Here is a 14,684-nt window from a genome sequence, read left to right on the forward strand (position 1 = left end):
CGCCTGACAACATGGCATCAGCGCATTGTCAATGCATGTGCGAACATTACGGAAGGCGAACTACTCGCTGTTTAGAGGAATGTCGTTAGACGTATTGCCAAATGCATTGAGGTTGACGGACATCATTTTGAGCATTTATTGCATTAAAGTGGTATTTACTGGTAATCACGCTGTAACAGCATGCGTTCTCAGAAATGATAAGTTCACAAAGGTACATGTATCACATTGGAACAACCGAAACAAAATGTTCAAACGTAACTGCGTTCTGAATTTTAATTTTAAAAAAAATCTACCTGTTACCAACTGTTCGTCTAAAATTATGAGCCATATGTTTGCGACTATTGCAGCGCCATCTATCACAAAGCGAAAAAAGTGGTCCAACTAAAACATTAATATTTCTTTACGTACTACACGAATATGTAATAAAAATGGGGCTTCCTACTTAAAAAAACAAAAAAAAAACGCAGCTGATATCCGTTTGACCTACGGCAGCGCCATCTAGAGGGCCAACTATAGCGCCATCTGGTTTCCCCCTTCAAGCTAGACAAGTTTCGTTCTTCGTAATTTTTTCGTTTGACGCTTATTTCGTGAGATATTTGGCCCGGTGGCGACCAGTGGACCACCCTGTATACATATATATTGAAAAATGTTATTCCTTGAGTCAAAGAACTAATTTTTTTAAACTAGTTAAAAGTAGTCAAATGAATAGAAATTACTTTCGCACAAATAAAGTTCACTTTCATATTTACCATTTTCCTGGTAAATTTTCTTGTCTTGAAGAGAAATCTTTGAGGAATGACCAGAGTTTTGTTCCATGGAGTCCTATAAAGAAAAAGAAAATGTTCTTCATTCCACAAGAGTATGTATCCAAAAATTATTGAACATGAAATTTCTAACTGTCATTGTCCTCGCGAAATAAAAAAGTTGGCAAGTTTCATGTGCAGTATGGTATTTGTGTGTTTCCTTTTTAATAAATATTTTTGGTTTGCCATAGTGTCAATTCAGTTGTGAAAGACTACAAAAGAAATTAAGCCTTTCACAGAGTAAATGAAACACTTTCATTTGGATAGTTACATTTAAAACAAGAATTTTATTTTAAATTAAATGTATGTTAGTTCTCAGATGTTTCACTGCCATTCCTATGAATTTATAGTGCTGTAAGTTCTCTACAAGAGATGTCACTGTTTACAGCCTCTGAGTATTCACAACAAAATTTTAGACGGATTAAGGAGAAACATTATACTTTTTGTTCATACCTCGTCCATTTCGGAGCTACCCATGCTGAGTAACGACCCATCACTGCATGTGCTATGAGATTTGGTTGGGTTTTCCTGCAAAAAAAGAAGAAAAAATTAATAAGAGATTCACATACTTCAGCTATGACTACTATTGTTATGACTGAATTGGATGCAGTTGAATGGCAATGAACCTATCAGAAGGAAAATCAGTTAATGTGGATCCTTAGCTTCCATGTACATTGAAATATGACTGAGTTTTTTTCTAATATGTCAAATTTATTACAGAATTGTAAAAACTCAGTTATTTGTTGGGGCAATAGGGATACTGTTTGGTTACTAATTTTACACTTGTCCTTGAATTCTGTCACCATTCATTGTATAAATATCAAAATTTCATTTAAAAATTCGTTAAATTCACAGATGGACAGACAGAAGTATTTACCTTCAGGAGGTGACATGGTCAGTACTGCCAATAGAATGCAAACAGTCACCGTGCTGCTGCAAGGTTAGAAGAAAGAAAATAAGTTGGTTGAAGATTATACAGCATATAAAACGATCAAGTCGTTCAGAACCCAGGCTAGGAGGAACTTATCTTGTAGATTTGTGGGTTTCTATTAGCTGTACTGTGACAGGAAACTTCCTGAAATAAGTACTGGTCATCCCACCACCCTTTTCCCAAATTTAATATTGTTCATCATATTCCATTTTTTTTGCCTCTCACGGATTTCTGCCATAATATAGCAAAACACGTTTTTTGTCTTTAGGCAATTTATCTTGACATTTGTGTAATATTTTGGCAGTCAACCCATTTCAGAAAAACTGATTTTAATCGTCTCAAACATTTATCTTGTTTGGAAACCACGTGTGAAGTTATTTATTATGACTATCTTGGAAAGGGGGGAAGGGGGGGGGGGGATGGAAGGCGGGTGGTGTCTGTTAGAATTCAAGAGTAACAGAGTTTACAAAGACATTGACACACATGTCTGTTATCGTTAGGAAAGGACTCTAGAGTAGGATGAGTATTCCACTTCCCAATTAAGTTTGAGGTTCTCAGGCATCTGAAATAGCCAAAAAGAAATCTGTGTGGGATTTTCAAATTGGCAATGGCGTACATTTGACTTTCACCGTTTCTCCATAGTGCCTTTTCTGTCTACAACCATTTTTTACATTTCTTGACAGAACTTTCATAGTTCACTAACAGGTTAGGGTATTTACATTTACTAGAGTAGCAACTAGTTTTTGGACATACGAATAATGGAATCTGTCTTTTAGTATGTGACTTTTTTTTTCTTCTACTTCCTTTCACTTTGGTGCATTAACATCTCTGTAAGATCAGTGGGTAAGTGAACTCAACCCTTACCCACACCACTTTTTTAAAAAAAATTTGCATTATCTCTTCTGACAGCCTATTCTGGTAAGAAGACCAGAGGAACAGCACTCACATAAAACAGATGAGAAAATTTGAACAATGTTAATTAGTATGCTAAACATCCATAGAGTTTTGCATCTAAAATGCCGTCTGGCATTTGCCTTCCTCTTATTTTGACAGATCATCACAAATAAGGTTTGTCAGTGATCAACATGTGTGGCATCAACCCGAATGGCATTCCGCCCGGGTTCGATTCCCGGCGGGGTCAGGGATTTTCTCTGCCTCGTGATGGCTGGATGTTGTGTGCCGTTCTTAGGTTAGTTAGGTTTAAGTAGTTCTAAGTTCTAGGGGACTGATGACCATAGATGTTGAGTCCCATAGTGCTCAGAGCCATTGGAACCATTGGCATTCATTATGGGATCTGAGCCTAATTAATGAAGAGAGTAAGTTGGATTTTATACAAAATTTGTTCCTGAAATGCGTTATGATTTTTTATTGATGAGTTCTTTAGTTTCTTTAGGGGTCACTGTGTTTGACTTATAAATTGTACAAGAAAATGGCACCAACAGCATAGGTTACTCACTTAAGTGTTCTCTTATTACTTTTGCAAAGGTAACAGAAGAGAAAAGATTCCTAGTACCCCTCTGTGTAAATCCAAATTCCTCTAATTTCACTATCACAATTAGTACTGAAATGTATGCTTGAAAACTAATAAGCTTCTTCAGTCATGTTAAATTATTGGAGTTTTCATTGTAAAACTGTCACTGTGGCACATTACTGCCCTTGAAGTGTCTCAGACTGGAGTTTGTTCAGCATTTCTGTGATGATCTCGCATTGACTAAAGAAACCAAACCAAGCAGCTCTTGGAATCTCTAGTATCTCATATGTTAAACCCTCTCACTATGTTCACAGATTGATGAAATGCTTGAGTATAATTGTTACTTTTGAGTCATTCCATGTAAAATCAACCAATAAAAAATTTAAATCTTGATGATTAGCAATTTTATAATTTTTTGTCATTGTATCCTACCTACCAAAATGAGAGAAGATAAAGTGTTATTCTGGACATTTCATTTTAAAGTTATTAATATTTAAATGTCCCAAAATTTTGCGATTTCTGCCATGTTTCGAAACCTTAAAATGCCAATATTTCAAAAGGTAATTGGCATACAGACCTGAAATTTATGCAACTTTATTTAGTTTATTACAGGCTTTTAAAATATGTGTACCTTCACCAAACTCATTATAATGCAAAATTTTCCCAAACTAAAACTTTTTTAACTTTTGAAAATTTCGAAAAAGGATTTTTTTGTTTAAAAAAAATTTTTTTAGCTGTACACTATCTATTAATGTGTGTGCCAAATTTCATTTTGGTATCTCAAATGGAACTGCTTATTCATATTGTCGGCTGTGTCTCAACTGTACTTGGTTTGCAAGCTGGTTTATTGAACTACTGTTAAAATGAAATTATTGAGAACTAATTAAGCACACTTTGAACTTTCATTTTAAAATTGTACTGAACTATGTGATATAATGATTAACATAAATAATGTAAGGGATAGTGTGCATCTTTCATTGTATATAACTTTTAATTATTGGTAGTTGTAGTTCATATTTATAGAGCAACTCTGTGTGTGTGTGTGTGTGTGTGTGTGTGTGTGTGTGTGTGTGTGTGTGTGCGTGCGTGTGCATTCACTTCTATTGCTAGTCATTTACTTCAGTTGAGATGAAATTAGCAAAGTATTGGTGAGAGAAAGGGGACTTGGTTGCTTTGTACATGTATAAGTCTTTAAGCACAAGTCATCATGTGCAAAGTGGCAGAAAACTGCCAGTGTCATTATTTCTAATGCTTAACCGCCCAATAAAATGTTGAAGGGCATGTGTTGGAATATGATAAGTATCAAGTGCAGTGCACGAATTGAATTGTTGTACTTGTCAGATCCCAACATTAGTGGTTCAACATTTTGCTGGGAAATCAATTCATGACTCTGGCACATTTGTGCCACTTTGTCACTGAGGATGTTAATATAGAATGAAACGAGTGGCTTAATAAATGCACATAAAACAATAGTCGAAGTGGTTTTCTTAACACTCATATTAATCTGTTGTGGAAGCACTACATGGTCAAGTATTAATTTCATTTCAATTATCTGAGTGAAGTAATTCAATATTGCCTAATTATAGTTGGTGACCCCTATAACACTTTATGGTGAATGGCAATGAATACCATTCACAGGTGACACTATGACTCTCCTAATCAAACTGCCCTATTACTAGGGACAGGAAAAAATCGTTTTATTTTATGGACAAATTCAGTGTTATTCTTTGCAAAATTCGGTGTTATTTTTTCTAATTTCAGTGTTGTTTATTACCAGTTTCTGTGGTTTTTGCTATTTTGGTACTTTTCTTGTCAAACTCAGTGCTGTTTTTTTTGGTCAGTTTCTCTATTTTTGCCAATTTCGGTGTTAATTTTTGTTAAATTGGGTCATTTTTCTTAACAAATTCGGTATTATTTTTTACCAATTTCAATGTAATCTCGGTGTTATTTCATTTTTGGTGCTATTTATTTGTCACATTCGGCGTTACCTGCCACTGTCGCTGTTAATTTTTTAGCCAATTTCGGTAGTGCATTCTTCCCTTTTTCTTGTTTATATTTTTTCCTGTTTTGGTGTGTTTCTTCCACTTTCCATGTTCCAACCATTGTACACTCGTAGGTGGGGTTCCGCGTGTCATCCTCATATTTGGAGGCAATACTGAATTCATCTTTGCTGTGAGTTACGAATTTTTTGAAACATTCTCGAATCATATGGTAAATCTTGACAATATTGTACAATTCGGTGCTCCAATTCTTCAATTTTATCAACGGGAGTGCTGTACGCTTTACTTTTGAGAAGACCACAGGCAGAAAAATTCAAAATGGAAAGGCCTTGTACGTCAAGATAGAGGCCGTGCTTGTCCTATATGCCTTGGACCTTTCTCGCGCATGAGGTGTGTTAAATGAGCAGCAAAATATGTTTGTGTCCTATAAAGATCCATATCCAAACACTGAAAAGTTGCGCATGTCACACCAATATTCAAGAAAGGCAATAGAAAAGTCCGCTAAATTACAGGCCCATATCGTTAACGACAACATGCAGCCAGATTTTGGAACGTGTACTGTGTTCGAACATAATGAATTATCTCGAAGAGAACGGTCTATTGATACATAGTCAACACGGATTTACAAAATATCGTCCTTGTGAAACATAACTAACTATTTACTCAGAAGAGGTGTTGAGCGCTATCGACAAGGGATTTCAAATTGATTGCGTGTTTCTAGCTTTCCAGAAGGCTTCTGACACCGTACCTCACAAGTTGCTTGTACTCAAACTGCGTGCTTGTGGAATATCATCTAAGTTACGCGACTGGGTTCGCGATTTCCTATCAGAGAGGCCACAGTTCGTAATAATTGGCGGAAAGTCATCGAGTAAAACAGAAGTGATTTCTGGCGTTCCCCAAGATAGTACTATATATAGGCCCTCTGTTGTTCATTATCTATATAAACGATTTAGGAGATAGCCTGAGCAGCCGTCTTAGGCTGGTTGGAAATGGCTCTGAGCACTATGGGACTTAACATCTATGGTCATCAGTCCCCTAGAACTTAGAACTACTTAAACCTAACTAACCTAAAGACATCACACAACACCCAGCCATCACGAGGCAGAGAAAATCCCTGACCCCGCCGGGAATCGAACCCGGGAACCCGGGCGTGGGAAGCGAGAACGCTACCGCACGACCACGAGATGCGGGCGGTTGGAAATGATGCTGGCGTTTATCGTGTAGTAAAGTCATCCGAAGATTAAAACAAATTGCATAACCATTTAGAAAAAGGTATCTACGTGGTGCGGGAATTGGTAATTGACCCCAAATAATGAAAAGTGTGAGGTCATCCACATGAGTGCTAAAAGGAATCCGTTAAACTTCGCTTACACGATAAAATCAATCAAATCCAAAGGCCGTAAATGCAACTAAATACCTAGGAATTAGACGTACGAACAACTTAAATTGGAAAGAGCACATGGAAAATGTTATGGGAGGAAGACGAACCAAAGATGCGTTTTATTGGCGGAATACTTAGAAGATGCAACAGATCTACTAAAGAGACTGCCTACATTACGCTCGTCCGTTCTCTTTTGAACTGCTGCGCGGTGTGAGGTCTTTACTAGATAGGATTAACGGAGTACATCGAGAAAGTTCAAAGAAAGGCAGCACTTTTTGTATTATCGAAAAGCAGGGGAGAGACTGTCACGGACGTGATACGTGATTTAGGGTGGCCATCATTAAAACAAAGGCATTTCTCTTTGCGACAGGATCTACTCATGAAATTTCAATCACCAACTTTCGCCTTCGAATGTGAAAATATTTTTTTGACGCCGATCTACATAGAGAGAAACGATCTTCATAGAACAGGGTGTATCAAAAAGACTCATCTCATTAAAAAAAAAAAAATGATAACTGTTACGCTCTTTGAGGTCCGTACGCGAACTGTTGGAAAGAGCAAACTATAGCAGCAGTGTGCGTCCACTTCAGTTCTAGTAAAAATGGTACATGTATTACATATCACATATTAAAGAAATAGGCGCCTAAAAACACGCCTGTGTCAGAATGCAACGTTGTGTCAAAATTTCAAAGCAATCGGTCAAGAGCTTTCCGAGATACACTATTTTTAACAAACGAACATTTACATTTTTGAAACTTACTGCCAGATTAAAACTGTATGCCGGACCGAGACTCGAACTCAGGACCTTTGCCTTTCGCGGGCAAGTGCTCTACCAACTGAGCTATCCAAGCACGACTCACGCTCCGTCCTCACAGCTTACAAAGGTCCCGAGTTCGAGTCTCGGTCCGGCACACAGTTTTAATATACCAGGAAGTTTCATATGAGCGCACACTCCGCTGCAGAGTGAAAATCTCATTGTGGCATTTACATTTTTATTTATATAGATTAATCATCCGCTCACACAGGCAACAGAACAACACTTCTTCAGGCAATGACAGTTTGACAACACGCTGAGGATTGCAACAATCTCAAACAGAGAACTCTCGACGCGAAGTGTTCGGAACAATCAGCGGTACTTGGGAGCCGGATGTCAACTTACCTCGTCCTTACTACAGCTAGGGTGTTAGGTGCTTATAACTTACTATTTTATTTAGATTACCAATTAACAGTGAGATCGTTACATCCGCAGCCCGAGGTGCCACCACCCCGTCCCCACAACGTCAGTATTGGCTCCTGAGCAAGAACACTTGACGATCACATTCTGAGGTCTAAGGTTGTAACCCACGGTTCTCCTCTCCCACGTGTATCCTCCCAAGGCGCCGGTCTGCTTCCTGAAATGCAGAGCGTGCGTTTGTAGCCCCTCTCCGCTGCTAGGCACGCACGCCAGCTGCCGTATGGCGTCTGCTGATTCACGGCGGTAACCCATTGGCCTCCTTACGGCGTCTGCGGCACATAAGCACGGCCAGCCATTGCCCTGGGACTCCGCGGTCTCGCGTACGGCGAACGTTCGGGCTGCAGTCTCGGCTACCTGTTACAGATCTATCGGCTGCAAGCTCGGCTACATGTCACCATTTTGTCACCCGAGTTCACCAATGTAACAGCCGTCCAATGCGTCAAATTCGTTTGTCATTGGCGGACCGCAGACGCCCAATTCTCCATTTGCTACAGATAAACCTCTCCGTCCGAACAGGCCTTGGAAGGCCCAACGGTACCGACCGGCCGCCGTGGCATCTCAGCGCACAGCCGTCACTGGAGGCGGATATGGAGAGGCATGTGGTCAGCACACCGCTCTCCCGGCCGTATGTCAGTTTACGAGACCGGAGCAGCTACTTCTCAATCAACTAGCTCTTCAGTTTGCCTCACAAGGGCTCAGTCCAACCCGCTTGCCAACAGCGCTCGGCAGACTGGATGGTCACCCATCCAAGTGCTAGCCCAGCTCGACAGCGCTTAACATCGGTGATCTGACGGGAACCGGTGTTACCACTGCGGCAAGGCCGTTGGCCAGATAAACCTCGACTCACGGAATTTTCCGACTATGAAGAGAAATTTTATGCCGGCACCTGTGCGTCGGATCTACGATCGCACAGTCAGCGCTGCTCCGACAGTAGAACGCTGTGAACTCTTCTGTGTTAACAGAGCTGTACATTTTTCGTCAGTAAGCAAACAGTGTCGGATCTTCTGCATTATAAGCTCCATAACATGCGTCAGCGTGGTACTGCGATCTTTCACAGTGGTCACATGACACTAGGGTCTGACTGTTTTGTGTAAACATTTCGGCCTCGTGAGCCTGTTTGTTTATTTATTTACTTTTTAACCTGGTAGGATTAGGGCCTTTATGCGCTCTGTTACATCTAACTAGACATCCTTAGTGAGTCAACACTACGATTTGTATAGTACATGACCAATACATGGGAGAGGTGGGCAAGGTGGCCACTGGGATCCTCGGGGCTGTAATGTGCTGGCATGGTGCGGAAAGTGCGTAGACTTAGCCTGCCTGGAGGGCCCGCTCACCCCATGACGTCTAAACAGTCTGCTGTGCCGCTTCTCAGAGTTATAATAATTTTTGTGGTTTAAAAAAAAAAATGGTTCAAATGGCTCTAAGCACTATGGGACTTAACATCTGAGGTCATCAGTCCCCTAGACACACGTCCATGTCTGAGGCAGGATTCGAACCTGCGACCATAGTAGTAGCGCCTAGAACCACTCGGCCACAGCGGCCGGCTGTGGATTTTAGTAATCTTAATGTAAGATAAATGGTTAGTTCGTGTATTTATTGTCGAGAGGTAATGGTACTTTCGTAGTTTTAATGAAATTATGTCAAAAATGTCATGGATTGACTCCGTAATACTACTTTCGTGCCGCGCGGGATTAACCGAGCGGTCTTGGGGCGCTGCAGTCATGGACTGTGTGGCGGGTCCCGGCGGAGGTTCGAGTCCTCCCTCGGACATGGGTGTGTGTGTTTGTTCTTAGGATAATTTAGATCATGTAGTGTGTAAGCTTAGGGACTGATGACCTTAGCAGTTAAGTCCCTTAACATTTCACACACATTTGAACTACTTTCGTTATTGGAAGTTCGGTCATGCTTTTAGAGCGTGTACAGCTTTTGTGTAATGTCGTCAATGCGGGCAAAGACGCCATCTCGGCTGTGGCTTCTGACCTCTTTGTATAGTACGGGAAAATGTAAAAGCAGTGGCTGAAAGAAGGTCTCCTCGGAGATACTTACAGCAAGTCCTTATAAGAGTCAACTAAAAGCGGCAAATAAAGAGAGAGGAGAAAAAGAAATTAGAAAGAAGCAAAAAGACAGTTAAAAGAAGAGAAGAAGAGCAGGAAACCCAACCTTAGATGAGCTCTTTTGATGATAACGATGAAAACAGAGAACGCATTTACTAAGAAGAAAAAAAATTTCAAATTCAAGGCCAGAAGAGCAGTCAGTTTAGTGCCAACTGGGTTCCCTCTGTCGAACTGGCGTACTTCCGAGTCCAGCGTCACCGCACAGGCGTCGTTTAGCGACGTAGGCGACTTTTTTTTACTCTATCCCGTAAACCATTTTATTATCTTTCTTTTCGGGGAAAGAATTGCCGTGTTTCCTTGGACGTTCTCGTCTTCGTCCTTGGTAGGTCGCATTTCTGAATACCAAAGTAAGTAATTTAACCATCATACACAAGATTTAAATAAAAGGAAGGATAAATGAATGTAAATACACCGAAGCGTCAAAGAAACTGGTATAGGCATGCGTATTCAAATACAGAGATATCTAAACAGGCAGAATACGGCGCTGCGGTCGGCAGCGCATATATAAGACAACAAGTGCCTGGCTACAATTGCAGCTTATCAATATTTAAGTGAGTTTGAACGTGGTGTTAGAGTTGGCGCACGAGCGATCGGACACAGCATCTCAGAGGTAGTGATGGAGAGGGGATTTTCCCGAACGACCATTTCACGAGTGTATCGTGAATATCAGGAATCCGGTAAAACATCAAATCCCTGACATCGCTGCGGCGGAAACAGATCCTGCAAGAACGGGACCAACGACGACTGAAGAAAATCTTTCAACGTGAGTGCAATCCTTCCGCAAGTTGTCGCAGATTTCAATGCTGGGCCATCAACAAGTGTCAGCGTGCGAACCATTCAACGAAACATCATCGGTATGGGCATTCGGAGCCGAAGGCCCACTGGTGTACCCTTGATGACTGCACGACCGAATCCTTGACGCCTCGCTTGTGCCCGTAAGCACCGACATTGAACTGTTGATGACTGTAAACATTGTATCGAGCGGATGGACGTGTCCGGGTATGAAGACAACCTCATGAATCCATGGACCCTACATGTCAGCAGGGGACTGTTCAAACTGGTGTGGGGCGCGTGCAGTTGGAGTGATATGGGACCCCTTATACACCTAGATACGACTCTGACAGGTGACACGTACGTAAGCATCCTGTCTGGTCACCTGCATCCATTCATATCCATTCTGCGCTCCTACGGACTTGGGCAATTCCAGCAGGACAATGGGACACCCTACATAATTGCTACAGAGTGGCTCTAGGAACACTTAAGTTTAAACACTTCCGCTGGCCACCAAACTCCCCAGACATGAACATTATTGACCATATGTGGGATGTCTTGCAACGTGCTGTTCGGAAGAGATCTCCAGCCCTTCATACTAATACGGATTTATGGAAAGCCGTGCAAGATTCATGGTGTCATTTCCCTCCACCACTACTACAGACGTTAGTCGAGTCCATGCCACGTCGTATTGCGGCACTTCTGCATGCTCGAGGGGGCCCTACACGATATTAGGCAGGTGTATCAGTTTCTTCGGCTTTTCAATGTAAATGTAGTCCTTAGTTACGAATCTTTTCCCATCGCAGAACATTAAGAAATTATAGCCTGAATTTTCATACACTCGTACATTTTCCACTGCTTTGTGCAGATAGTTTTGGAAAGTAATTTTATATTTCTCATAAAATCGGCCTCTCAGTATCCAGTGTTTCTGATGGAGGTAGTCCTGGTAAGCCTGTATAAAGTGATGTTTTGTCTTCACGGTGTACTAGACACGCTTTCCGATCTACCAAATGTAGCTACGGCGTTTTGCAGTTGGAAATGACTTCTAATCTGGTCGCAGTATGGTCGTGATATCAGTCTGTTGAGGGGGCGTCTTGATATCACAGACAACTTCTTTTTCGTCCAACTCCAAATGCTGCTGAAGCTGATGTGGACAAATGATGTCGTTGTGAATAACCGCCGGGAAAATAGCAGCGCCATTAATCTTGGACGTGAACATCGATAACGACGGCGAGTAAACATCAACCGACATGTTATAGCGGAACAGCTTGCTATCTAAATATTTCCGATGGTAACCAATCTCTTCATTACCACAGTAGTTCAGTGAACAGTTCGGCGCATGTGCTTACGTATTCTAAGTACTGTGCATCGACTTGCATTTTCGCTATAGCCGGCATATTTGTCCCGCGAGAATCAGCAACTGTATTGCTATTTAAGATAATTCTCCTTTGTTGTTCAGTCTCAGTTGCACATTTTTAATTAAATGATATGTTTCGATCTTTCAGGGTTATCTTCAGATCGAAGTACTTGCGTCAGCAACCCGTCTTTTATATTGAGAATCTCATATTGGAGTAGTTGCGTCAGCAACCCGTCTGATATGAAGTTCTGAACAGACAAGACGGGTTGCTGACGCAGCTACTTAGATCTGAAGATAATCCTGAAAGATCGAAACATATCATGTAATTAAAAATATGCAACTGACACGCAACAATAAATGAGAATTATCTTAGAGTTGCATTTGCTTTTTAAGCCTGAGGACTTTTAATTGGCGGCAGTCAGAATCTTTCGGACAGTGACATTTTCTACTAGACAGAACTTAACGAGGTCACGTGTCCGTTGAGCAATGTATGAGACCAAACGTCGTTAAAGCAAAATTTTCGACCTGAGGACTGTTTCGTTAATTCATACGGAAAGCACTTAATCGATTTTGTTTTAAATCCAACCACAAATATGTTAATTATCATGCCTGGGTGATGCGATGTATACATGTATACAACACACCGTAGACGAGGTCACTGGAAATGGAAAAGGAATTCGGCCGTATCCTTTCACTTGAGAGAAGCATTTCGGTGGCAAAATGGGATTGCAAATCCAAAGTTCAGGCTTCAATCTCCAACAAGTTCTAATAACTTTTTTATCATTTATCAGTCCTTTCATATTTGGCACTGATATGTTGTACGGTAGTGTGGAGATCAAATTGATCAAATTAAACTCTAAGTCCCCCAATAAATGACTAGGCAAGTCACTTCAAAGGTTAGTGGAAAGAAAGAACATACCACTTTCGATAAAGCACTGCAATGTTCAAGCTTATCTTCAGTTTGAAAACAGCTTACGTTTTTACATTTTCAGAGAAAGTATCCCGCCATTAGTATTAAGCAAATTTTCCTTAACACTCTAAATATATTTTGAATTACTGTAAAGTACAAAACATTTCCATCTTATTATCATACCGAGCGAGGTGGCGCAATGGTTAGCGCACTACACTCGCATTCGGGAGGACGACGGTTCAATCCCGCATCCGGCCATCCTTAATTAGGTTTTCCGTGCTTTCCCTAAATCGCTTCAGGCAAATGCCGGGATGGTTCCTTTAAAAGGGACGGCCGATTTCCCTTTCCAACCTTCCCTAATCCGAGCTTGTGCTCCGTCTCTAATGACCTCGTTGTCGACGAGACGTTAAACACTAATCTCCTCCTCCTCTTATTATCATACTCAATGGTAGCTGAGTGAAAATACACTACTGCCCATTAAAATTGCTACACCACGAAGATGACGTGCTACAGACGCGAAATTTAACCGACAGGGAGAAGATGCTGTGATATGCAAATGATTAGCTTTTCAGAGCATTCACACAAGGTTGGCGCCGGTGGCGACACCTACAACGTGCTGACATGAAAGTTTCCAACTGATTTCTGATACACAAACAGCAGTTGACCGGCGTTGCTTGGTGAAACGTTGCTGTGATGCCTTGTGTAAAGAGAAGAAATGTGTACCATCACGTTTCCGACTTTGATAAAGGTCGGACCGTAGCCTATCGCGATTGCGGTTTATCGTATCGCGACATTGCTGCTCGCCTTGGTCGAGATCCAATGACTGTTACCAGAATACGGAATCGGTGGGTTCAGGAGGGTAATACGGAACGCTGGATCCGAACGGCCTCTTATCACTAGCAGTCGAGATGACAGGTATCTTATTCGCATGGATGAAACGGATCGTGCAGCCATGTCTCGATCCCTGAGGCAACAGATGCGGAAGTTTGCAAGAGAACAACCATCTGCACGAATAGTTCGACGACGTTTGCAGCAGCATCGACTATCAGCTCGGAGACCATGGCTGCGGTTACCCTTGACGCTGCATCACAGACAGGAGCGCCTGCCATGGTGTACTCAACGACGAACCTGGGTGCACGAACGGCAAAACGTCATTTTTTCGGATGAACCCAGGTTCTGTTTACAGCGTCATGATGGTCGCATCGGTGTTTGGCGACATCGCAGTGAACGCACATTGGAAGCGTGTATTCGTCATCGCTGTACTGGCGTATCACCCGGCATGATGGTATGGGGTGCCATTGGTTACTCGTCTCGGTCACCTCCTGTTCGCATTGACGGCACCCTGAACCGTGGACGTTACATTTCAGATGTGTTACGACCCGTGGCTCTATCCTTCATTCGATCCCTGCGAAACCCTACATTTCAGCAGGATAATGCACCACCGCATGTTGCAGGTCCTGTCCTGCCCTGGCCAGCACATTCTCCAGACCTCTCACCAATTGAAAACGTCTGGTCAATGATAGCCGAGCAACTGGCTCGTCACAACACGCCAGTCACTACTCGTGATGAACTGTGGTATCGTGTTGAAGCTGCATGGGCAGCTGTACGTGTACACGCCATCTTCTCTCTGTTTGACTCAATGCCCAGGCGTATGAAGGCCGTTATTACGGCCAGAGGTGGTTGTTCTGGGTACTGATTTCTCGGGATCT

At 41.8% G+C, this 14,684-nt stretch overlaps 1 protein-coding gene, 1 non-coding gene and 1 pseudogene across 2 annotated transcripts in view; all 3 read right to left on the reverse strand.

The window, feature by feature from the left end:
• LOC124623176 overlaps positions 1-14,684 on the reverse strand; it is a 360,877-nt gene that overhangs the window by 33,143 nt on the left and 313,050 nt on the right. Inside the window, exons 3-4 of the mRNA XM_047148981.1 lie at positions 1,257-1,331; positions 750-822 (exon numbers count right to left, since the gene is read on the reverse strand). Of these exons, the coding sequence (XP_047004937.1) occupies positions 750-822; positions 1,257-1,331 (148 nt within the window). The remainder of the gene's footprint in view (positions 1-749; positions 823-1,256; positions 1,332-14,684) is intronic.
• On the reverse strand, positions 7,364-7,438 carry Trnas-cga. The gene has a single exon. It is a non-coding gene; the product is annotated as a tRNA-Ser (tRNA).
• Positions 8,531-8,648, reverse strand: LOC124623369 (annotated as a pseudogene).

The sequence above is a fragment of the Schistocerca americana genome, chromosome 7, assembly GCF_021461395.2.
Source record: "Schistocerca americana isolate TAMUIC-IGC-003095 chromosome 7, iqSchAmer2.1, whole genome shotgun sequence".
NCBI classification, from domain to species: domain Eukaryota; kingdom Metazoa; phylum Arthropoda; class Insecta; order Orthoptera; family Acrididae; genus Schistocerca; species Schistocerca americana.